The sequence below is a fragment of the Mesoplodon densirostris genome, chromosome 6, assembly GCF_025265405.1.
Source record: "Mesoplodon densirostris isolate mMesDen1 chromosome 6, mMesDen1 primary haplotype, whole genome shotgun sequence".
Taxonomy (NCBI): Eukaryota; Metazoa; Chordata; class Mammalia; order Artiodactyla; family Ziphiidae; genus Mesoplodon; species Mesoplodon densirostris.
Window position 1 is genome coordinate 2,746,164 of NC_082666.1, and position 24,297 is coordinate 2,770,460.

Here is a 24,297-nt window from a genome sequence, read left to right on the forward strand (position 1 = left end):
ACTGTGCCCGCAGATTCTCACTTTCTCCCTACACACAGCTTCATTTTACAACAACAGTATTGTCTGCTGCACACTCTCTTTCTCCACATGCCATGGCGGCCGTCCCTCCACTCACGATGCCCCCAGCTACCTCATTCTTCTGGAGGCTGCAGAATGTTCCAGTATCCAGTGTACCATGACGGATTCACCGCTTCCCCTAGGGATGGACATTTACGTTGTCTCTAATGATTTCGTCCTTATAAGTAATGTTGCTGTGGGACTTCCCTGGAGGTCCAGTGGTTAAGGACTCCGTGCTTGCATTGCCGGGGCCTGGGTTTGCTCCCTGGTCGGGGAACTAAGATACCACAGGCCTTGTGGAGCGCCCCCCCTCAAAAAAAAAATTGTTGCCGTGAACTTCCTTGGGCAGCCTGCAGCCTTCTGCAGCTGTTTCCAAGGGAAAGATTCCCCGAAGGGAACCGCGGCAGGGTCTGTGTGTTCTAAATGACACTGAGGTCCATCTTTCATTTGGGTTTTAGGAACCACTGTTTCTATTATTTAAATGGCATTCCTACCCTTGCAGTCCCTCCTCTTTGGTCCCCGGACAGCTTTACCATGAACTGATGTCTGGGATTAGAACTAGCCAGAACATCCACGCCCCACTTCCTCTGCCCCAGACTGCGCCAGTCGGCCCCAATTTCGAATTTGCTCCAACTTCCCAAAGCGGGCCCACAGTGGGGAACGCCTGCCCCATTTGCTGGGAGCTGGAAGCTCTGGTAACGGGTGTGGGTGGAGTGGGGTGCCCCTCCCTGCCGCCAGCTCCATCCCCCAAGGTCAGGCTCACACAGGAAGACAGCTGCGAGGAAGCCCTGGCTGCTGGCCAGCCTTGGAGAAGCCTTGTCCACGGTGCCTGCAAATGCGAGGCCCTGAGCTGTTCGCAGGGGGATTTAAAGGCCCCGAGGATGGAGGCAAGTGGGGACGCAGATGCAGGGGGCACCGAGGCTCCTCGTGGGGGAGCCAGGGCTGGAGGGAGCATGCCGGCAGCTGCAGCCGGAGCGCCTGGGCACAGACTTCGGCCCCTGGCGTTTCCCCTGTGTCAGCTTTTCTATTTTAGGCTGGTTGCTCCTCGTCAGGGAACTCTCAGGGAGCCGTGGGAAACCCAGAAAGGCGGACGTTGGGTCTGCGCGGCTCCCGCGCGCCCTTCCGCGGCCCTGGGGTGCTCTCCAGCACCCGGGCGAGGGGCGCGCCCGGGGTTAGCATGCTCGCTCGCCCACACGAAGGTCACCCTTTCCCTGGGTTACGCGTCCCGTCGAGAATGTTCCCAACTTGTGATCCAGTCAGGCTCCTGGATCTTATCCCACAGAAACAATTTGCAGACGTGAAACCCTGGCACCGGCCCAAGCGTGCAGCCCGGGGCTCACCGCGGCCGTGGGAAGGGGGTGGAGAGCGCTGCGCGGGGTGACGTGGGAAAAGCCCGCGACAGGCGCTGAGCAGGAAGGGTGACTGCAGGACGGCTGTGATTACAGTTACGTGGAAACCGTATCTGCGCACGGAAAACGGCGGGCGGGCGGGCGGCTGGTGGCGCGCGCAGGAGACTCAAGGCCGAGGGCGGGGTCAAGCCCCAGCTCTGCCGTTCGCTTTGCCCTTGGGACCCTCTGCGCCTCCATTTTCCCTATCTGTGAACCTCAGAATATCTTTACCACCACGTTTGGGGTTTAAGGGGACCGTGTTTATAATCCTCAGGCCAGGAGGACTCAGAAAGGCACACATTAGGGGCTCAGGAAGGGCATCTGCAGTGGGTTTTATAACAGGGACAGATGGAAATAGTTTGACAGGACCGGGAAACACCTGTGGGAGACCAGCAGCCAAATTCACATCCCTTAAAAAGAGCCCCATAAGCCGCTGCTGCACAATCCACACCGGCTCCCCCTCCCCCCACCCCCGCCAACCCGGGAAAAAAAACTCTAAAGCCTTGGAAAAATATCCCCTGGCTTTTTGGGCCTCTGATTTCCATCTTGCCTGTCACAGGAGCTGTTTCTTTTCTCGCTGCTGGGACCCTCACTAACCAGGGGGAGTTCACCCAGGCCGAGGCGGGGAGGGGCATTTGCAGACCATTTGCAGACCGGAACAGGTGGGGCCTGGCTTTGGAAGTGGGAGCCGCGTTCCGCGGATTCCTGCCGGGCGCTCCGCCCAGCCTGGCTCCGGGCCAGACCGGTGCCCGCAGCACCCAGCTCCACCTGGAGAGGGCCCACCCAGAGGCACCCAGGCCTGGACCCAGGCGGAGGCTCGAGGCAGAGGGGTTTCGTGGTGGGGATTTTCCAACAAGTGAGGGTAGGATTAAATCCAACTGGAAGTGAAATCTAACATTCCAGGATTCATTCATCTGGAGGGTCTAGCCCCTACTGTGTCCCCTCCCAGCAGTCATCTCAGCCCAGACGGGCCACCCCTGCTCCTATGAGCCCACAGGAGTGATGGAAGTGGAGGTGGCTTCAGGTGACTGTCCCCGCTTCCCTGAGACGGAGGAGCTGCCGGGGATGAGAGCTTTCAGTTCTGAAACAGGACAGTGCCAGGCAAACGGGATGGTCAGTCTCCCTGGGGAGAGCAACCTACAGGGTTGACCTCAGGGAGGGTGGCCCCAGGAGGGGAAGCCATGCAGGGGTGCTTCCTCGCCAGTGGGAGGGGGAAGGGAGACAAGGAAGGATACGTGGGGCTGGGGGCTACACTGGGCAAAGGCCACGGAAGGAGGGAGGCTGACATCAGGAGAGACCTTGTCAATGTCAAAAGCTGGTATGCTTGCTGTCTAAGCTGCTCTTTCTGTACCCAGGAAAGTGAGGCCATGGGAGGAAGAGAAGGAGGGTGGCACAGTTAGGACTAGAAGTGGCTTTCTGGGCACCAGGGTTGAGAGCTGCGGGCCGCTGGGCCCCAGGGGTCGAGGGGCAACTGCCTGTCCTGATGGACTGTGGGGAGGTGTGGGGAAAGGGCGAGCAGAGATCAGGGAGGGAAAAGGGGAACAGAGTCTCCCAAACCAGCCACCCTGGCGTAGTTACCAGGGGAAGAGGAGTTTTAACACAAAACCCCACTGACCTTGGCTGGCAGGAGCCTTGGGGTCTCCGGGCAGCGTCAGCAGCTCCCTGGATATGTGGCCCAGCAGAGGTGGCCCCTCCAGTCAGGAAATCTTGGTGAGCAGTGCCTGGAGGCCCTGGGTCCTGAGCGTCTTCCACGACCCTCCCCCATCAACTGCCATGGAATCCAGAGCTCTGGGCCTGGCCATTAAAGGGCCAGCGTTGCCCACCCAGCGTCCTGCCCGCTGTGGGGAGCATCACAGCCTTCCTGCCACGTCTGCCGCATCATCTGTTCCTGTCACCTCCTGGCAAGCCCCGATCGAGTGCTGTCCCTGATGAAATATTTATCACTAGGTGACAAAATATGGTTTTTCAAAAGCTTCAAGTCCTATAAGAAGGTGATGTTCTCCATTTCAGCTCTGCCACTTCCGTAGACCCCTGCTGACTGCTCCCGTTGACACAGGTTGCTCCTTTGCTGTTCATCCATCCATCCATCCACCCACCCACCCACCATCCACCCTACCATCCACCATGCAGGTATCTATCCATCCATCTGTCCATGTATCCATCCACCCACCATCCATCCATCCACCCGTCCATCCGAAAAGCACCACTGAGTGTGTATTGTGTAGTATGGTGGTTGCGAGTGCAGCCTCTGCCTTGCCAGCCCTGAATTCCATGGTTGCGCCTACTGCCTATGGGTCCTTGGGAAGCTTCTCAGCCTCTCTTATTCTCAACCTCAGTTTCCTCACTGTGAAAAGGAATAAAGGCACTTACTTCACAGGCTTGCTGTGAAGGTGAAGGTGCAGGCAGGTAACATATGTAACAAACTTTTACTAAAGAATAAAGCACGCAGGTGCTTCTCCTCTCATCCTGGGCCACCTGCCCAGAGTGCTGTGACGAGGACCCCGACGCGGCTCAGCCAGGAGACACTGAACAAGGAATTACGATGAAAGAAGAAAGTGTTTCTGCTGAGGACGAGCTGGGAGCCGTGAAAATGTAGCCAGGAAGACTCGCCAGGTTTGGGGCTCGGGGGAGGAAGCCCAAGTGGATGGACGTTGGCTGTCGGTGGGAAGGGTGCCCTGACAGCAGGAGAGCCTGGTGGAGGGACCTGGGTGAGTCCAGAGGGTGCCCAGACATGCTCGGGTTGTCTGGTTGATGGGACAGCCTGGAGATATGTTGTATTTATAGAAATCGTTCACGGAAACAGGTTCATTTGCCAATTAGCTCCCGCTGGCCAAAGCACAGTTATAAATGTTCTAAAAAACAAACCTCCAAAATGTTTTCTCCTTCTCTAGTTTGTACTCTCCCTTCCATTTCCACTTGTGATTTTTCTGAGCCTGACCGCATTTGGGGAGGGTTATAAAAGGATTTAAAACTTAAGACAATAAACAAATCACCTGCTTTTGTTAAATTGCTTTACTTGCTGTGTTATTTGGTTTCAGGATTTTAGCTATGACCGCAAAAACACTCAACAGATTTAGAAGATTTTCTCATTTTAACTGGAAGGCTCTATCTCCTGGGGGGTGGGGGGGAGGAAGGCAAGACCAATTTACCTGGGAGCCTGGTTTGAGTTGAGTTCCAGGGTCAGGAAGTACTTCCGATTTGGGGCTGGGATCCGGGGTGCACAGTTTGGGGGTGGCATTAGGCTACAGGGGGAGGCCAGTCTGGTAAACCCCGCCAGCAGAGACTGGGTTTGGACCCCAGAGCAATGGGAAGCCGGCTCTGAGTCGTAAACTGGGGAGTGACAGATTAGACCTGGGGTTTTGTAAGTTCTTCTGACAGTGCTTCGGGGAGGTTTGGAAGAGGCCAGCTGGGAGGTGGGACTGGGGTAGGGATGGAGGGAGGGAAGAGGATGGCTATAAGAGCTGTCTGAGAGGTGAGGGAGGGGTCTACGTAATGGGCTCTGTTTCCGGCCCAGGCAGCCAGGTGGATGCAGATGCCCTTCTTCATCCGGAGCTGATTTTGTCACCTTTGGTAGTCAAGGCCTCATGCTCCAGGGCACCTGGCCCCAGATGACTAGGGCTGCCGGGCACAGAGATCCATATCCGGCCAGGCGGGGCCAGACTGGGACTTGGCTTCCCCCGCATCCTTCTTGGGAGGGGCATCCAGCCGGCTTGTCAATCGTGGCTCCTGTATCTATGACAACCACACAACTCATTTTCCCTGGGCATTTCCATTTAAAATGCTCTGTCCTTTTGTTTGCACGGGTTCCCGTGTCATATCTGGTGTTCCCATTTTTAGTTGGGAAATAAGAGACTGCATGTTATTCTACCCACGGGCCTGAATGGGGCTGCGGAGAACATCCACGACTCTAAGACCTATGTGGGTAGCAGAAGTAGGGCAGTGGGGTGAGAATGCGCAGGCTTTGGGGCCAGAACGCCGGCTGCGGGTTCTCGTGCCCCTGAGCCCTCCTCTCCGGGCCTCCCCTTCCCCACTTGTAACTGGAGGTGGTGACGCAGCTCCCAGAGCCCGGGTTCTGAACCTTCTGGAGCTCAGGTTCTTCGCTTCAAACTTGGAAGGTAAGGGCCTCTGTACGGGGGTGTCCCGAGATTAATGGAGACGCCACGCGGAGACACCGCCGGGGCCGGTCGGACGCTCTGGACGCGGTAGCCGCCGCTCCCCAGCGTGCGCGACAACGGAGGAACGCGACCGCACAGGTGCCCCAGCCCAGGAGAAACGTTAGGGCCCCGCCGTCCCCGCGAATCTCGGGGGCGGGGTGCTCTCTCCTCCCTGGGCGCTGCTGCAGGGCGAGCTCAGGATGTGAACAATCGAGGGGCACATGAGCATTTCCTGTATGTATCGTCTTCCTACTTCAGTTTTCAGAAAGTGCAGGAGAAGGGCTGGAACCGGCCACCTTTGGGGTTAACGCCCGTAAGCCGGAGGCACGGGCAGCACACTGTCCCTTTAAGGCGTTGAGCCAGGCCGAAGCGTTCTGCTCCTCTCCGCTCCCCGTAGCTGCCTTCCGAGAGGCCGGCTTTGTGCGTTTGCCCCGCCCCCCGCGCGCGCATGCGCACTGTTGTTCCCCCCGCACCGCCTAGTTGAGCTCGGCCCGGCTCCCGCCCAGGCGGCGGACGACGCGAAGCCTTGAGCGCCCGCCCCCGTCCCCCAGCCGCCCGGCAGGTAAGTGGGGACCGCCCGGCCGGCAGGCACGCCCCGGGGGCGCGGGACCGGGGCCGACGCTGGCTCCCCCCGCGCCCCCCGCCGCCGCACGTGTTCCGGCGGGCCCGGCCCGGCGCCGGTTCAGCCCCGCCGGGCCTCCCGGAGCAGAAGCCCCGCGCCCGCTGCCTCGCCTCCGGGCGCCCGCTCTAAGCCCCTCCTCCCCACCGAGCGACCGGGCCCCGGCGGCCCCCTCCCCTGACCCGAACCAGCCCCAAACGGACCCGCACGGACCGCCGAGTCCCGGGGACCCCCGGCTTCTCCCGCCCCCAGCGGTCAGGTGACAAGCCCCCGGCCCCGGGACTGCGACTTCCTCCTGCAGCCGCCGTGCGTCCCCCCTTTGCCTCCAGAGAAAGACCCCTGAGCCGCCGAGCTTGGATGTGGCGCGCTGTCTGCTCGTCTCTGCTGCAGAGGCGCCCTCACCCTAACCTGCTGCTCACCCCCCAGCCGGGGGCAGCCAGGCCGCATCTCCCCCCGCGCGAGCCCGGGGCCCAAGGGGTGCGGGGCTGCCGGCATGAAGGGAGAGACCACCACGCTCTTGCTGTGGAGTCTCAGAACCCTTCCAGTCTGGCCTGCGAGAGCCATTTTGGGGGATGTGGAAGATGCTCCCCGGTAGCCTCCTCACCCTGTTTCTACCCGCCCAGGTCCGCTGTCGACACTGCCTCTGAGGTTGGCCGGGCCCCGTAGGAGGCGGAGAGGTAAGCCAGAACGCCCGCGTGTCTGAGAACCCAGGTGGGGTACGGAGAGCCGGGTTCCCTCGCTCTCAGTGGGCCTCGTTACCGCCCGTCTTCCCACACCCAGGGGCCCAGTCTCTGGGGTGGAGCCTAGTAATTTGCATTTTACCGGCAGCCCGGGAGAGCGTCTCTCAGAAGCTCTCCGAAGAAGTTCGGAAGCTTAGCCTTGGGTGGTGTGGCTCACCTAGGTGCCGAGAGGGAGTAGGTGGCAAGTGATCGGGAGGCGGCTCCGAACGTTGAGTCGAGAAGTTGTATTTCTAAAAGTTTGCTGAATTTTTGTGTTGATGTTTTTTGTGTTGATGTTTTGCTGGCCGAAGTGTTGGGTAGGGGTTGAGCTGGGAGGGGTTGGGCACCTTTTCTGTAAGACCACCGTTTGCGGGAGTCACACCACACCTCCTGGTGGGTCTTGATTTTTACTCTAGAAGGAGCTGCTCAGGCCTCTGGGCTGCCCTTTCCACGCCAGATGGAGCCTCTTCAGTTCCCACTGGTGTTTAGGTTGGACGGGCCCCGGGCTTCCCTCCTCTCAGCCCTAGTTGTGGTCTGCCTTTCTCAGATGCTAGGTTCTGTGAAACAGACCATCCAGCTCTCGTCCTTGGCTCCTTTCCCCCCACTTGTCCAGCCCCCCCAGGGGAGGGCAGCACTTGGGTTAATTGGCACGGCCTGCCTGCGCTAAAGATAATCACCAGGTAGGCAGCGTTTCCTGAGCACCAGCTTTGTGCTAGCACTTTGCCCCACCGGCAGCTTTCTTGACCTGCCCCTCCCCTCCCCCCCGCTACTGCTTGGGCTTTGAGTGCTGCCGGGTCCAGTCCTGGGCCGGGATCCTCGCTGCAGGTAACCAGCTGTGGCCTCATGGGGTTGTCTGCACAGCTGTGTTGCATTGTGATTTCGCTCCCCTGCTCTTGGATGAAGACTTTAGGATGTGCTCTTTTTGATGGCTTCTGTTCGGCCTTGGTGCGACAAGGAGCCCGTGCAAGCTTCCAGTTTTAAGCGCCGAGCTAGAATTTACCAGGTGTGACCGCGTTGGGTTAACGGTGGTGCCCAGCTTCCGGGGGGTGGCTGGCCGGTGATGCTTGCCGGCTGCCTTGGCTTCTCTGGAAAGGCGCCGTCCCTTGTTTCAGAGTCACCTGGCGACTCGGCTCCCGTCTGTGCTTTCCGGCTGCGTCTTGTCGTTGCTTCACCAGGGACGGAGAGCCTCCCAGCTGTTAGCGTTTTGGAAGCAGCCTCGTGTCTGCAGCCTACACCCGGCGACCTTGGAGTCCCGGGAGGTGTGGACCACTGGGGCCTGCTCTTGCGTGTTCAAACGTGGCTGTTAGCGCTTTTGCATCACTTGGGATGCATTTAAGGATTTGGATGAGTTCCCAAACTTCTGCACCCTGTAGCTCGGTCTCCTGTAATTTGGCGTGTTTGTTTCCTGACAAGAAGTCTTTGATTTGTTTTTTTTTAAAAAAATGTATCAAGGGCTCCTTGAAGAGAATTACGTTTTGTCTGCCTGGACTGTGCTGCATTTCAGACATGCGGGTAACAAAATAGGAAGCACCCCTGAAGGTGGGTCTTGGACTCTGATCACAGAAGGGACGAGAGCAGCACAGTACCTGCAAAGGACTAGCGAGGAGTTACGTGCAGAGGACTCTTAGTTTGGAACGGCACCTGCTGCAGAGCTCAGTGAGGTGGTCAGATTTTTAAAACTCTTTTTCCTGGAAATTAATTTTTGAAGTGTGGTTTATTGGCCTCGGTCCCCCACTGTAGGTTTGGATTAGCAGACAGCCCTTGCCACTGTGCGTCCTCCACTCGGAGCTGTGAACGCTCTACCCGCGTCGCCCTGCCTGGTGGGCTGCAGAGCCATGGCAACCGAGGAGAAGAAGCCCGAGGCTGAGGCCGCCCGAGCACAGCCCACCCCGTCGTCATCGGCCACGCAGAGCAAGGCACGTCCCTGAGGGCTCCTGGGCACGAAGGCTGGGAGACCCTCGGAAATATTTCAAGCCCGGAACTCTGTTCCCTCCACACACACACTTAAATATTGCCAGTTTTTACTCCAAACTACATTCCCAGCCAGTCCAGTGCTGATTGTGGGCCGTGTCGGGGATTCCCAACCTGTCACCTGGGGAGGGGGCTTCACCAGCAGTACACATCCTTGGTCTTGATCGTAAGAGTCTGTGTGGGACCCGGGAAACGCCTCTTGTTCAGCACCTCGCCCCTGGCCCGCACAGTTTCCTGCGGAGGGCGGTGTGCAGACCCCTCCTGTAGACCGCAGGTGGGCCTCTCACCAAGGGCACAGGCCTTCAGGTGTGCGTTGGGGAGCCTGACCTCGGGTGGATGGGCTGCCGAAGCAGGGCTGGGGCTGCCGGAGGTTCCAGCTGCACTGCCGGGACTGCCTGGAGGGCGGCCTGGGTGACGGGGCTTCAGGAGAGGCAGGGCTTGTGAGGGGCATGCGGAGCCCGGGTTTAGGCAGGTGCACCCCGGTGGACGAGGGCTCTGGGAAGCGCCGTCACAGGGTAGGTGTGAGCGTGACATTCGGCCTGGGCGCCAGCTCCACGCCGGCGATCTGTGGGTTTGGACAGTGGTGGTTACTTTTCGCTGACGTGTCCTCTCTTTAACAGCCCACACCTGTGAAACCGAACTACGCTCTGAAGTTCACCCTGGCCGGGCACACGAAAGCCGTGTCCTCTGTGAAGTTCAGCCCGAACGGGGAGTGGCTGGCGAGTTCGTGTAAGTGCCCCTGGGGCTTCCCTGCCTGTCCCCTCGACGTGCCCATGCCGGTTGTGACTCTGAAGGGACGGGCCCGGGCCAGGGGGGAGGCCTGGGGGGTGGGTGCCGAGGACCGCGGCTCCCTAGGGGAGGCCTGTGTTGTGGGCAGCCCAGATTTTGGCCCCTGGATGACTGGAGACCTCGGTTGCTTTTCATTCCATTCTTTCAGCTGCAGATAAACTCATTAAGATTTGGGGAGCATACGACGGGAAATTTGAGAAAACCATCTCGGGTCACAAGCTGGTAGGTCTCAACCCTGGGCCGAAGTTGCTGCTGGACGTGGGTTGGGGCCCATCTCCCGGGCTTATCAGGTTAAGATTGGACCTCCCTGCCCCCATTTTTTGGGATAGTTACTTGCCTCTTGGTTTTTTTTAAAATTAGTTAATTAATTTTTGGCTGCATTGGGTTTTCACTGCTGTGAAGGGGCTTTCTCTAGTTGCGGCAAGCGGGAGCTGCTCTTCGTTGCGGTGCGCAGGCTTATTGCAGTGGCTTCTCTTGTTGCGGAGCCCGGACTCTAGGCACTCGGGCTTCAGTAGTTGTGGCGCGCAGGCTCAGCTGCTCCGCGGCATGTGGGATCTTCCCGGACCAGGGCTCGAGCCCGTGTCGCCTGCATTGGCAGGCGGATTCTCAGCCACTGCACCACCAGGGAAGCCCGCCTCTTGTTTTTCAAGCAGATCGTTTTGACCTCCCCAGATGAGTTTCTGCCCAACTGTGAGGCCTGGCAGAGCCACGGAGTACAGGCTTCTGGGCCCGGCCTGCGGGTTCAGTCTATATGGTCAGCACGAACTAGAGGGAGTGACTTGCTTAGTTATGTTCAGTTGGACGTTGAGGATTTGACACTTGCTGGCTAATCCCATTTTGCTGAGATAGTGACTGTGTGTTTCCTCCCCCAGGGAATATCTGATGTGGCCTGGTCCTCAGATTCTAACCTCCTTGTTTCTGCCTCAGATGACAAAACCCTGAAGATATGGGACGTGAGCTCGGTAAGTCGCACGGGCCCCTCCTTGGGAAGCGTGTGCGTTTGGGGAAGGGGCTTGGGGTGGGACTGCGTCTGGGGAGCAGCCGTGCTTGTCGTCAGAGGGGCTTTACAGCTGTGGCGGGTCAGGTGCTGATGGGTTTAGCCTGACGGCCGATATTTGAAGAAATAACCACTGGGAATGACTTAGTCTCACAATACTTCCTCTCAGGGAAAGTGTCTGAAAACCCTGAAGGGACACAGCAATTACGTCTTTTGCTGTAACTTCAACCCCCAGTCCAACCTCATCGTCTCGGGCTCTGTGAGTTTGGGGCCTCCCCAGGGGCGGGGGTGAGCGGGGGGCCGTCCTGGGCTGCTCTGGGGGCTCGGGGGACAGCGAGTCTGTCACCTCCGTCCCCCCGGAGAACCACTGCCACCTGCCCCTCTGTCTCCAGTTTGACGAAAGCGTGAGGATATGGGACGTGAAGACGGGGAAGTGCCTCAAGACCTTGCCCGCGCACTCGGACCCCGTCTCAGCTGTGAGTCCCCCCCGCCCAGCCAGTTCGCGTCGCTCGCCCGACAGCAGGGCCATGAGCGGAGACTGGGCTCAGGGTCCCGTGCCCGTGGGAGGCGGGGCGGGGAGGCGTCCCTGCACGGAGGCTTACAGAACAGGCGGGGGCAGCGTGGGTGTTGCGTGGAGCCACCTTTGGGTGGGTGGGCAGAGGGCCCTGGGGTCCGGGTGGCCCAGTCATGGGTGAGGCGGTGGGAAGGTGGGACCCCGCGAGCATGCTGCACGCACGGTCCAAGGCTGCCACCAGTGCGCAGGATGAACAGGCAGGGGTTAAACTACATGCGTGTCATAAATGGCTCCATTTACAAACGGCCAAAGTATTTCTTTGTCAGCAAAGAGCCCGAAGTGGTTCCTTAGCCAAGTTTGCCTTTTGAAAAGTGGAAGGGGTCACATATAAACAGCTTGTTCGCTGTTACCGAGCAGATGGTCCTCCTCAGGTTCTAGAATTGTGGAGGTGAGTGACTTTAAGTGGCTTCAGCCTTGGAAGGCCTTTGTCCAGCGGAGGCCGTGGGCAGAGCCCTGACCCCTTGGGGGACACGTAACGTGTGCTGGTCGAAGCTGCCTGGCGCAGTGCTGGCCCTGTGTCACGGCCGGTGCCTGCGGCTGCGGGGAAGGCGCCCCTGCCGTCTGGGCTCCAGGCCCTCCTGAGCCTGTGCCGTCGCCCCTCTGTCCTCCACGCTGGGCGCCCGGTCTGAGCCGAGCTGGCTTCCAGACAGGCCGCAAATGGGCACGTGTGAAGTAACCAGGAGACAGTCGGAGTGAGGGCCGTGAGTTGAAAGAGTTCTGTCTGTGTTGCAGTGGTCAGGGATGGGGCTCTGATCACAAACGATGGTAGGATTTTTAAAGTCTTTGCTTCTTACAAAAGTGACGTGTGCTTATTTTAAAAAAGGCAAGAGGCAACGTAGCGCGTAGCAAATCAGAGTCTCCTGAGCTCCCATCCTCAGAGGCAACTGTGCGCAGCTGGCAGCTACCGTCTGGGTGTTTTGGTTTTTTAAGTGCGTGTTTCCCAGCCCACCCCCTCTCGTTGGATGGCGGTGGTGCTACAGGACAGCGGCATCCTGTTCCAGCTTGTGCACTGCGGAAAGGTCTCAGGCACCTTCCGGCTCTGTGCCTGCAGGTGCTTGACACTCTCTGTCATCCCCCCGTGGATGCTGGCTTGTGACTTGCACTTTATGGAGAGAAGTGCAGTGCACGTCTGTTGAACAGCCTTGCACGCTTGTGCCACAGCGTTTGCAGGCAGGTGTTGGGGGAGCACCGGGTCTGCGAGTGGTCAGCCTTTGTGAGGCCAGTCCTGGATCAGAGCCCTCAGGGTGTGTGGGTTTCCTGCGGTCTTCCGCCCCCTTGAGTCCAGCTGCTGTCCCCCTGCCTGCACTCCCCCGTGTCAGTGCTTTCCTGAAGTCCCTGCTGTGCCCTTCATCCATCCTGCCCCCTCTCCGCAGCTGCTGGCCTCTGCATTTGCCTCACTTGCCCACTCTCTCCCTCCTCGGTGCGCCTGCAGGTGTCACCTCCAGAGAGCTCAGCGGCTGTCCGTCTGAGTCGAGACTTGGCGTCCCCACTGGGGTCTGTCTCGCCCCCCGCTTCCTTCTGGGTGGCACTGACTTCCTGGCCATCTTGCCCCTCACACCCGCGCGCTGGTCTGCCGGCGTGTGCCGGCGGTGCTGTCTGGACGTGGCTGGAACAGAGCAGAGCGTGGCCCTGGTGGGGCAGGCTTCGGGGCCCCATGTCAGCTCGTCATCACCCAGCGAAGGGGCTTCGATCAGATCATAGTTTGCAGGTTCAGAGGGATGAGTGTGATGAGATCCGCTGCTGTGAGTTTTAGGGAATACGGCTTTGGGAGGTTGACGAGCACGTGGCTCAGGTTGCGGGGGGCGCCGTGAGCACCGCCGGGGGCGTAGGACGAGGACAGTGACAGCGGCTCTTCACGGGCCACGCCAGCCACGCGGAGGCTGCCAGCCACACAGGTAGCACCGCAGGCTGAGACATGCAGGAGTGGGCAGTATGTAAGCTTCCAGCTTCTGAAGGTCCAGTGCAAGGGAAAGAACGTACAGTGTCTCGTTTATAACTTTAGCGCCGGTTACGTGTTGAAGTAGCATTTCAGGTATATTGGGTTAAGTAGAAACCTGTCAGGTTTGTGTCACCTGTTAACGTCCCTGCTGCAGTGGCTAAGAAGTTTAGATGGCACACGTGGCTCCATCACGGGCCCCTCGACAGTCTGGACAGTGGTTCTCCAAGCGTGGTCCCCAGACCAGCGTCTGTTGGGACTGTGCAAGACATGTAGATTCTCGGGGCCCAGCGCTGGGCTTTGACCAGCCCTCCAGGTGCTTCTGCTACACGTGGGTTTGTCCCCTGGGGACACCTGGCACCGTCTGGAGACGTTTACGTTGTCAACAACCAGATGCTACTGGCATCTTGTGAGTCAAGGGCGGGGGAGCTGCTACACAGGACAGCCCATAGCAAAGGAGCGTGTGAACCGGGTGTCAGTGGTGTGAGGACCAGACGCTGGTCTGAACTGTGGCGGCAGGCGGGCGGCCCCAGCCCCGTCCCCGAGAGGGTGACCTGGGGCGCGACCCCCCATGGGACAGGCATCACACGTAGCAGGAAAGAGGGCATTCCAGCGGGGGGCGGGGGTGCCGTAAAAAGGCTTTTCCTGCCCAGGACTCGAATGAAAACGACGGGAATTTATGATGAACTGTCACTTCGGACGTTGCGACTCCTTCTGTATACACTGAGATTCAGCTGGAAAAAAGAAAGAGGACAAACCCAATGGCAAACCACTTAGGAGGAAGGGACCGCTCACGTTGCCATTTCTTTATCAGAAGGTGTATCTCGCCTGTCTCTGTGGTGGGCAGTTAGGCATTCAGATAAAATAACTGGTGTGGACATATCACAGGTCGGCTTCTGGGCCCGGCACCTGATCTGGACATCGCACCTCTTCCCAGGCACAGAGTTTGGAGCAGCCTGGATCTTGTTCCTGCCCCGTCTGCAGAGCTCGAGTGTCCCAGGGGTTGGTGTCCGGGCCCTCGGAGCAGTAACCTGGCCGTCTTGTGGTTCTGGGGGTGCTCAGCTGGCAGGGTTATGCGGGTGGGAAAGCTCCGGAGTTTCTGAATAAGTGGGCATCCTTCTCCTGACTCTTCTGCCTTGTTCGATGGAAGTCGGGGAAGCCCTGGTCCTCCTGCCCCCACGGCCATGTGGGTCCACAGACACGCTCTGGGCAGTGGGGCCTCTCCACGGAGCCAGCAGGTCTGGGTCGGTCGAGTCTGTTACTCTTCAGTGGTGCGTCTTGTAGTAAGTGATTTAAATACTCAAGACGTGTTTCAGGGTTGGTTTGCTTTCTGTGGTTCAGTCTTCCGTCGTGAAACAGACTGACGGTTACTTGAGACACCAGGTAAAAATGACCGTTTTATCCACATTGCTTGTGGTCTACGTTAGAATCCTTGGGAAGTCAGAACTTAAAGCTCGCTCAGAATGCAGCAGGGTGTGTGTCCCTTTGTCGGGGGCCGGTGAACGGAAGGCCGTCCAGGTGAGGCGCAGTCTGTGTTGATGCTCTGAAAGTAAGTTTCTTTTCCCCCCTCCCGCTCCTTCATCCTCAGGTTCATTTTAATCGTGATGGATCCTTGATAGTTTCAAGTAGCTACGATGGTCTCTGGTAAGTGAAAGAGCTTTACTTCGTTGAGTCAGCAAGCGTTTAACGGCCTCCCCTTGCACCGTTGTGCCTCTGGGCGTCCAGCGGAAGCCTCTGCCTCGAGGGGCTTGGGCAGGCGGGGTGGCGGTGAGCGTGGCCGGGAGAGCGGGCTCCTGTCAGCAGCGAAGCCCCAGCCAGAGACGCGGGGAGGCACTGCCGTCCCGGACGTGGCTCCCCGTGGACCCCGAAGGGTGCGCCTCCCAAGCTCGTGGCGCTGGTGGGGAGGTGGAAGAAAGGTGTGCTGACGTGAACGTCCGAGAGTGTCCCGTCGGGGCCGTCAGGGTCCTGAACAGGTGGATGAAAACAGGTCCCGTCACGGAGGGTGAGGAGGAAGGGTGGAGGGGGCACCGTCTCCTGCAGAACATACAGTCTAAGCGGATCACGCTCGTGGCCTTGGCGCTGCTAGTGTAAGTGCCTTCTGGATTCTTTAAGAGACACGAGGGAAGATGCGGAAATAAACGTTTTAAATTTAACGGGCACACGTGGGTATAAAGCATTAGGTATCTGGGCTTGGAAGGTTGCGTGTCACAGCTCACCTGGTTACCGGGGAGGGGACCCTGGGGAGGGGATGGGGCGGCAGCAGCCACCGGCCAGACCGATGGCCCGAGAAGGACTTCCCAGCTACGCGGGAGAAAGACAGTGTGGCTAGAAATTTGTCTACATTTAGTGAAAATAAAATAGAGAAACTCGAGTAACATAAGTGATAACGTGTAAAAATACCGTGGAAGAAACGGAGCTCAGGGTACTTGCTGGGTGCCACCGTGGTGGGGCTGGCTGAACACCCTCAAGAAAGGCTGTCAGGTTTGGTTTAAAAGCCCTTCTGACTCTTGTTGTTTTCAAGAAACACACCTAAGACGAAGTGATGAGTCAAGGCTCGGAAAAGAAGGGTGGGCAAGTGGGGTTGGGCAGATGGGAAGCAGAGACAAGAGTATCAGCCAGGGAGACGGTGACGGAAATGAACCACCGGGTAGAGTTGACGGGAAGGCTGAGAAAGCTCAGGCACCAGGCCCCATGGCAGCCCAAAGCTGCCTTGGAGAAACTGGAAATACAGCGAGCTGAAACGTTGGTGAATGAGTTCAACATGCCGCTTTGACTTTGACAGCAGGGGGCTTGGGACTCAGCAGGGCTGCACGATGCCACAGGCTGTGTATTTGCTACCTGAGAGGAGTAAAGTGTGTCCTGTAAACAGAAGTGCTAGTTTTCCTAAGCGTGTGGCACATTCTTAGAATTCCTTGTGGACCGCCTCTAAAAGCTTTCTAAAGGGCCTCCCTGGTGGCGCAGTGGTTGAGAGTCCGCCTGCCGATGCAGGGGATACGATGCAGGGGATACGGGTTCATGCCCCGATCTGGGAGGATCCCATATGCCGCGGAGCGGCTGGGCCCGTGAGCCATGGCCGCTGGGCCTGCGCATCCGGAGCCTGTGCTCCGCAACGGGAGAGGCCCGCATACCGCAAAAAGAAAAAAAAAAAAAAGCTTTCTAAAGAAATCAGGGGAAAGAAAAGCATGCCAAAAAAAGTAAGAGGAGAGGAAAGTTGTAAAGTTAAAAGGTGGAGAAAGGGGAAAATGACAGGAGAATTTACATAAGCTGTATTCTTAATAAGGCCAATGAAGTGGTCAGCCTTTATAAACCTAAGTAAGGAAAAAGAGCAGAAAAGTGCAAGACTAAATTAGAGGGGATGGGGAATTCCCTGGCGGTCCAGTGGTTAGGACTCCGCGCTTCCACTGCCGTGGCCCGGGTTCAATCCCTGGTTGGGAAGCTGATAACCAAGGCGCGAGGCGTGGCCAAAAAATAAAAAATAAAAAGGGGGTGGAAAAGAGCAGTTTCGGGGGGATGAGGGATGAGCAGGAGGATGCCTGGCCCACCTCTGAGCAGGATGTTTAGACGGGGATTAATTCATACGTCCTAAATTGAGGAAGGGAGTCACCATGGCAGAGATTGGAAAAAGTGATTAAAGGTCTGAAAATTATATGGGTCCTATGATTTTACACTGGAATTGAGTTAAATAACAGAAACTTCTAAGGCTGTTGGAACTGGACCACAGGACAGGATGGGGAGCCCCCTGGTTCATTTCTGGGTCCAGCATGACCTAACTCCCCAGCTTGCTTGCTAGTCCAAAAATGACAGCCACGGAGGACACCTCACTAGTAAATCTTGAGGCCACACAACCCCCAGGACAATGTTACAGACTGAGTCCACAGTGTGTGGAAAAATAGTATTTCGTGACCAAGTGGGGTTTTTGAGTCATGAGACGATTGTAGTAATGTACCAACCAATAGGAAATTGAAAATCTAATAACTATACCAAGAAATTGGAGGCAAAGATCCATATAATTTTCTTACTGGTATAAGTCAGGTAGGCACCTGATAAAATCCAGCAGCCATTCCTAATAAAAACTCTAGCAAAATACGCCAGTATCACAGACTGTTTAACAGAAACTTAATAATCATATTTATAGTAAGTGGTAACGTGCTAAATCCATTTCTGCTGAAATCGGGCAGAAGTCATGCCCATCTCCTTTAGCATTTGGTGCTATTTGGAATTTCTAGCTAACGTGATAAGAAGATAAAGTCATTGTGTGAAAACTGGATAGAGACTTATCTCTTTGTAGGTGGTAGGTACATTTGTATGTTTTTTTGTTTTTTTTTTTTTTGCGGTAGCGGGCCTCTCACTGCCGAGACCTCTCCCGTTGCGGAGCACAGGTTCCGTATGCGCAGGCTCAGCGGCCGTGGCTCACGGGCCCAGCCGCTCCGTGACATGTGGGATCTTCCCGGACCAGGGCACGAACCCGTGTCCCCTGCATCGGCAGGCGGACTCTCAACCACTGCGCCACCAGGGAAGCCCTGGATGTTTTTTAAAACTTAAAAGTCACGTGTTAGTACTTTTACAAATAGGGACTCATTTAAGCCTCATAACCGTCCTGTGACTCGGGTACTGGATGGTCGCCATCCCCGATCCTCGGTTGGGAAGCTGAGGCAGGGATAAGCCCCTGCCCGCCATCCCCCAGCTGGTCAGCGACAGAGCCAGGGTCCGGAGCACACCTCGGGCTCTGGAACCCAGGCTCTGAGCCACCAAGCCTGCTAGTTACAAAACGGACAAGCATTTGGTGAGGTCACTGTTTGCAATTGACAGTTTTTCGCTATCCTGGGAGCTGCCAGTTAGTGGATGAGAACAAGTTCCCCCTGTAAGAGTCACAAAAGCACTGGGGTACTTAGAATGTGATTAACAAGAGAGCAAGGCCTGTATGCAGGAAATGGTGAAATGTAACTAGAGGGACACAAAGCAAAGAGGGAGGGACGGGACCAGGCACGTCCTTATCCTGGCGGTGGGGAACACCCGTCTCCTGGGCTGATACGTTGTAAGTGGTTCGATTGAGAACCCCTCCAACTAGATAAAATGAATTTAAAATTCTTAGAGAAGCATAAACTGAGTTCTCTGCCAGTAGAATTAAGAAAACAAACAGTGAGTGGGGGAGTGCTGTTTCTGGGTGTTAAAACCCGAGACACCGTTACTGCGTCCCCCAGGGCGGGATTGGCTCCGAAGGGCCGCAGGTGGGACAGTGAACGCTTGGGTGATAACCCCTGCGTTCCCGTTACCTGTAAAACCCGTGTGCCCTCGACCCAACGCCCGCCCCCATCGCTGGGCATCTGTGCTCCAGAAGTGTCCGCGTGAATACACTGCCACGGTTCCCAAAACAGGGCGTTGTGTTGGCAGAAATCACAGAAACACTGAGATTGCAGCGACGGGATGCCTGGCGCATCCCGTTGGGGAATGGTGGCTCTTTGAGTGGGTTCTCTTGCTCCTGAATAGAGGACGTCCAGAAAAGTGCCTCCGATATCCCGTTTTTATAAAAAACACTCTGCCCCAGGGGCCGTGTGCTTGGCGTGTTTGCGCGTGGAGAGCCCTGCAGGGACGCAGGTCGGGCTGTTGGCCTCGCGGCCGCGGGTGTACAGGGAGGGCCTGGCGTTCCCTTCTGGGCCGTCCCGAGCACGCTCTCCGGCAGGAGCACACGCGTGCACTCTGCACGTGCCGCGCCCATTCTGGTCCCCAGGACTCAAGGGAGTGGTTGTGAACGATGACTGGAAAAACGAGATAGGACTGCCTGTGGATTGGTCCTGAAACGTCTGCATTGAGAGCCGCCTGTAGTCACCTGCTGTGCCCGTTGCTTTGCAGCCGGATCTGGGACACCGCCTCGGGCCAGTGCCTGAAGACACTGATCGGTGAGTACTGCCGCTGCCTGCCTGCAGGGGGGCCGTGTCCCCAGGGACAGTCTGCCGCGCGTCGGCTGTGGCAGCTTCTCCCATGCTTCCTACCCTCCGTCTGTGGTTCTCCGGAAGCCTCCCTTTCTCCCCGCTGGACCTGCTCCCTCTGGGAGGGCTCCTTCTCTCCTGACCGGTTCCATCTCCCATCCGCTCCTTCCTGATTGGCTCTGCCTTCTGGCCTTGCGTGGCGCTGCCCAGCGGTGTCCTCTGAAGGACCCGCGAGACCCTCGGACTCCCCCCGTGCTCAGCAGACCCTTGTCTTCTTGTCTGCCTCCCCAGCCTGGGGACCCTCCGCTTGGGTCATTCCTTGAGCAGATGGGGTCGAGCCCCTGCTCTCCGTGAGCCCTGTCTGCTGGGGGTGCAGAGGTGGGGGGGGAAGTGGGCAAGGGGCCCCGAGGTCTCTGCACATGGGGCTGGGCTGTGCCTTGGGGAGGAGGGGAGGGCGGCAGGGAGTGGAGGGACAGCGCGGTCTGGGCGGCAGCTGGTGCTGCTGGGCGTGTGGCCAGAGGATGGCGTCGGGCCTGGGAAGGTGATGGGAGAGATGGAGCCCTGGAGGGATCTGGTCACTGACTGGGGGGAAGGTCTTTGCAGTGTTGAGTTGAGCAGGCAGGGCCGCCGGGGCGGGGCGCTTACCTGAGCCTCCTGTCCCCGGCTGTCCTGGGAACAAGCGTGGCTGTGAGAGTGCACCGGGGCCACCGTGACAGGACACTGCGGCTGCACGGCTTCAATAGCACAGATCCGTCCCCACCTCCTGCTCTGACAGGGATGCCAGTCAGACTGGCTTGGGCGCTCCCCCGCCCCCCACCTTATTTTAACTTAGCCCACCTCCAGGGCGCTGTCTCCGAGGTGCCGGGCTAGGGCTTCAGCAGGAGAACTGGGGAGGGACATAGTGGCCTCTGTGGTTTTCTTGCTCTGCGAGGGGGCCACCCTTCTGACGCGCGTCCTTCCCCCCGACCGCGGCATCTCCCCGTGTCTGTCGCGCTGTCTTCCCCCACGAGGCCTGGGCGGCCACCTCCGCCCGGCAGGAAGTGTCCTCGTGCCCAGGCGGCCGAGCGCGGGCAGTCCCTGCAGCCGCCCCACAGCTGGGCGGGAAGCCGAGGCCAGAGAGGTTGACAGCCGGCAGCAGCGAGCGGTCTGGGGCCGGGCCGGGAGGGGTGGTGGGGAGCGGAGTCCCGTCCCGTTTCTAACCTCGGGTCTAGGGCGTTAGAACCTCGGGCGTTGACGGGCCAGCCCCGCGGTGCTTCACTGTCGGAGCCTGATTAGACCTCTGGGCACTGCCTCCCGTCGTCCGAGCTGGGGGGGTGCGGCCTTCCGTGTGGCCCCGCGGCCGGGTGGCCCTTGCCGGCCTCTCGTGGGCGTTTTCAGTGGCTGGGACCAGCCGGAGGGAGCAGAGGCCGCCGGTGCGCGGGGGGCAGGCCTGGGCCTCCTGGGGTGGTGACGCGCGTGCCGCTCCCCGCCTGGTGCTCGGGACACGTGGCCACGCCGGCCCCCCACCAGGGCGCGCGCCCAGGGCTCTCCTCGCTCAGGCTGGGACACACGCCTCCCGAGGAGGCGTGGGACCGTCACGGAGCCCCAGCGCCTCCTGGGTGCGTGCTCCCGTGCCAGCAGCCGAGAGGGTGGCAGGGCCTCTGACCCGCCTTCCCAGGGCCACCCCAGGGCGTGCGCTCTGACCCCAAGTGTCGGGAGCAAGGGTGCGCTGTGACGTCACCAGGGTGCTTTCCAGGGAGAAATTACGCGCCTTCCACTATAACCATGCAACCGGAGAGCGCCCGCCCGAGCCCCTGTGTTCTCAGGGGGATGGTTTCTTGGTTTAGCTGGGTGTTTGCAAGCTCCCTCCTGTGAGGAAGGCGATCCCGAGGCCGACTGGCCGCAGGGCCTTCGCTCCTGAAGTCCTAGTGTCACGGGGTCACTGGGAGAACTGGCTCTCACACTGGCACGAGCAGCGGGTGAGGGAGGTGGCTGGCCCTGGGGGACGCCCGCGAGGGGCGGTGTCGGCACAGGTGGTGGTGGCCTCTCCGGGTGGCGGTGAGGGAGCCCCCCTTCGCGGCAGAGCCAGTGCCCCGCTGGCAGCCGTCTCTGTGCTCCGTGCAGACGATGACAACCCTCCCGTGTCGTTTGTGAAGTTTTCTCCGAACGGCAAGTACATCCTGGCCGCGACCTTGGACAAGTAAGTGCTTCCGTCCCCGGCGCGGTGTGTGCGGCCAGGCCGCCGCCCCCCAGGGCCAGATGCCAGCGTGGAAGGCGATTCATCCCGCTGGGGCTGGGCTCCGGACTTGGGTGCCACGCTGCGAGGGCCCACCTGTGCGGGGGCTGGATCTCAGGTTGTTGGCTCCGTGGTCACCGTGGCCCGTCCTGTCTGAGGCGGTGGCGGGCACGGTGGCCTCGAGGTGCTCCCCGGTCTGCCCGGGCACCCTGCTTCTCCCCCGACAAGCTTCCGGGCAGATGTCCCCGGCCGCCGGGCGCCCTCCTGGGAGGTGGTTGGCGCTCTGCCTCCTGTGCCCCGCGGGCTGCCCTCAGGTGGGCTTGCAGGGTCGGCCCCCACGGGAGGAGGAAGGACTGCCCTAGCCGGGGCTTCTCCTGTCCCTTTCTGGCGGCAGCGAGGACCCCTTACCGGCTTAGGGACACTGAGTAGCTTCCTTTAGAAAAGTGTCTTTGACCCACAAATGCCTGGAGGTCCCACACTCTGCTCGGGTGTCCTCACGGTCCCTGGACGCCGTGCGGGGCACCTGCACCCGGAGGGGGTGGGGCGGCCGCGGGGGAGCGCACTGACCCGCCCCCTCTGCCCTGCAGCACACTGAAGCTCTGGGACTACAGCAAAGGCAAGGTGAGCGGCGGGCGTGGGCTCGCGGAGGGGTCGTGCAGGGTCCTGGGCTGTGGCCAGAGGGGCCCAGAAAGCAACTCTGTCGCTATGGTTTGGTGCACGTTGCCTGACGACTCAGGTTAAAGCCTGACCTGGGCGGGTTGTGCGGTGGGGGTCACGGTGCTCTTCAGAGCCGTCCAGTCGGCTGTAAGATGCCTGGACGGGGGCAGCACCTGGGATGCATGCAGGGCGGTCGTGACTGAGCAGACGTCCCCTGGCCGTTTCAGTGCCTGAAGACGTACACGGGCCACAAGAATGAGAAGTACTGCATATTTGCTAATTTCTCTGTCACTGGAGGGAAGGTAAGTCGTCTCCCAGCTCAGGAGCTGCTCCGCCCCCTTCGTGAGACGGGCCTTGTGCTCTCACCCACAAAACAAATAGGAATTTCCTGTTTTTTAACCAAAACGAAGTCACGCCACACAAAGTGGTGGTGACTCTCACTTGTTTTGGGGTGTTCTGTCCCGGCTGCTGGGGGCCCACAGGCTCCGTTGTCACACTGAGGCCTCCTGGGAGTCAGTCCCCGGTGGGTTCTGGTCCCTCGTGGGTGGCCCTCGCCCAACCCTCAGGCTCAGACTGAGGAGCTGCCGGGGACGAGCAGCCGAGCCGCGAGTGACGGCAAACGTCCAACATGGCGATGGGGGGAGGGCGGGGGCTCTGGGCCCGTATGGGGGCGGGTGTGCCGGGGGGTGCAGGGCACTGTCCATCCACGTGTGCGCCCTGACCCCGCGTTCTCCCCCCTCGTCTGCGACCAGTGGATTGTGTCGGGCTCAGAGGACAACCTGGTCTACATCTGGAACCTGCAGACCAAGGAGATTGTACAGAAGCTTCAGGGCCACACAGGTGAGCTCGGCATGTGTGCCGCCGCCCTCCTGCGCCTGGTGCCCCGGGAAACCCGACCCAGCGCGTGTGGGCACCTTGGGCTGCCTGCTCCGCCTCCTCTCCTCGCCTGCGGGTGACTGGGGGACGCTGCCCGTTTTGGGGCTGCTTTCGGGGGGGTGGTCTGGTCCTGGCTCCCGCAGGCTGAGGCCACATCCCAAGGCCACAGCCTTTAACCTCTTCTTCCTATCGGCCGGGCTGCCCGGCCCCACAGCCCACGCGGGCGCTGTGGCCTGTCCCGCGTGGAGGTGAGGCGTGGAAGTGGGGCGGGGAGCCGGGACACCCGCCGTCCCCCTGGCTGCTCCGGCTCCTCCGGGGCTCTTCCCCCGTGCTCAGTGGAGAGTGGTGTTGAGCCCTTTGAGAATCAGATCAGAGTGACACCCTCTTCCCTAAGAAGGCAGCTCCGCCTGGGAGCAGGGCCTGACCCTGGAGGCCGGCACCGGCCTTCGGCCTCCATCGTTGGCCTGTTACTTCTGCTCCTCTGCTGTGCGGGCAGGACGCTCAGAGGCTCATTTGAAGCCACTCAGGCCAGAGGGAAAATTCTGGGGTTCATTTTATTTAAAAGCTACAAACACATTAACCTGACGGACCCCAAGTGGCAGCTCGCGGGATCTGCCGTCCCCGCCCTGGTGGACCCGCAGAGTTGGCCCCTCGGGGCGTCCTGTGGCCCAGCGCTGTGGAGGGGGGCAGCCCCGGGCTCTGGTCCAGGTGCAGAGGGTGCAGTGTTGACACCGTGAGACCGACAGCGGCCCCCCAGCCGTGCCCCCGGCCCGTGTGGCGCCCCAGCCTCCGGGCCGGGTTCTGGGCTGGGTGCCCCGCTGTCTTCCTGCTCGGGCCCTGGGCTCTCAGTGCACCACGGGCGGGGCCCTGTGGGGAGGGGCCGGGTCCAAGGAATGAACTGGTTGTCGCCGTCCGTTTCCAGATGTTGTCATCTCGACGGCCTGTCACCCGACCGAGAACATCATCGCTTCGGCCGCCCTGGAGAACGACAAGACGATCAAGCTCTGGAAGAGTGACTGCTAGGCCCGCCGTGCGGAGGGACTGTCGGGAAGCCCACCGGGGTTGGCGAGAGTGCAGCTCTCGGAGGGGCTCCCGTGGTCCAGGCCCAGGGACCGGAGGGGCCTGGGCCTGAGCCGCCTCTGAAGACGACTTGGCTGGGGCGTGTCTCCCACTGGAGGGTTCTAGAAGTTGCTGGTGAAGTTTCTCGCTAATTCCTCTCTCACCGTTGGGGAAGAGTTCCTAGTCTGTTTTGTGTTCAAAGAGAGTCAACAGAAATTTTTAATTTTTTATTACAAAAAGGTGAAGTTCAATTTACCACGAGTTGTGTGTTCTTCCAGTAACTGTTCTGTACTGTTTATGCGATTTTATGACCCAGTGCCAGCGCTGTGACCATGGCTGTGTTGCTGCCACGGCTTCTG

The 24,297-nt window shown here is 59.4% G+C and overlaps 1 protein-coding gene across 1 annotated transcript; it reads left to right on the plus strand.

Moving 5' to 3' along the window:
- Positions 1-6,070: 6,070 nt before the first annotated feature.
- WDR5 (WD repeat domain 5) lies at positions 6,071-24,189 on the plus strand. Its single transcript, XM_060100894.1, has 15 exons — positions 6,071-6,161; positions 6,842-6,895; positions 8,678-8,853; positions 9,529-9,637; positions 9,846-9,919; positions 10,570-10,659; positions 10,864-10,953; positions 11,087-11,170; positions 14,793-14,848; positions 19,055-19,101; positions 21,235-21,310; positions 21,934-21,967; positions 22,231-22,305; positions 22,756-22,843; positions 23,802-24,189. The coding sequence occupies exons 3-15, from the start codon at positions 8,773-8,775 to the stop codon at positions 23,900-23,902; spliced, it is 1,005 nt and encodes a 334-aa protein (XP_059956877.1). The 5' UTR covers positions 6,071-6,161; positions 6,842-6,895; positions 8,678-8,772; the 3' UTR covers positions 23,903-24,189.
- Positions 24,190-24,297: the final 108 nt, after the last annotated feature.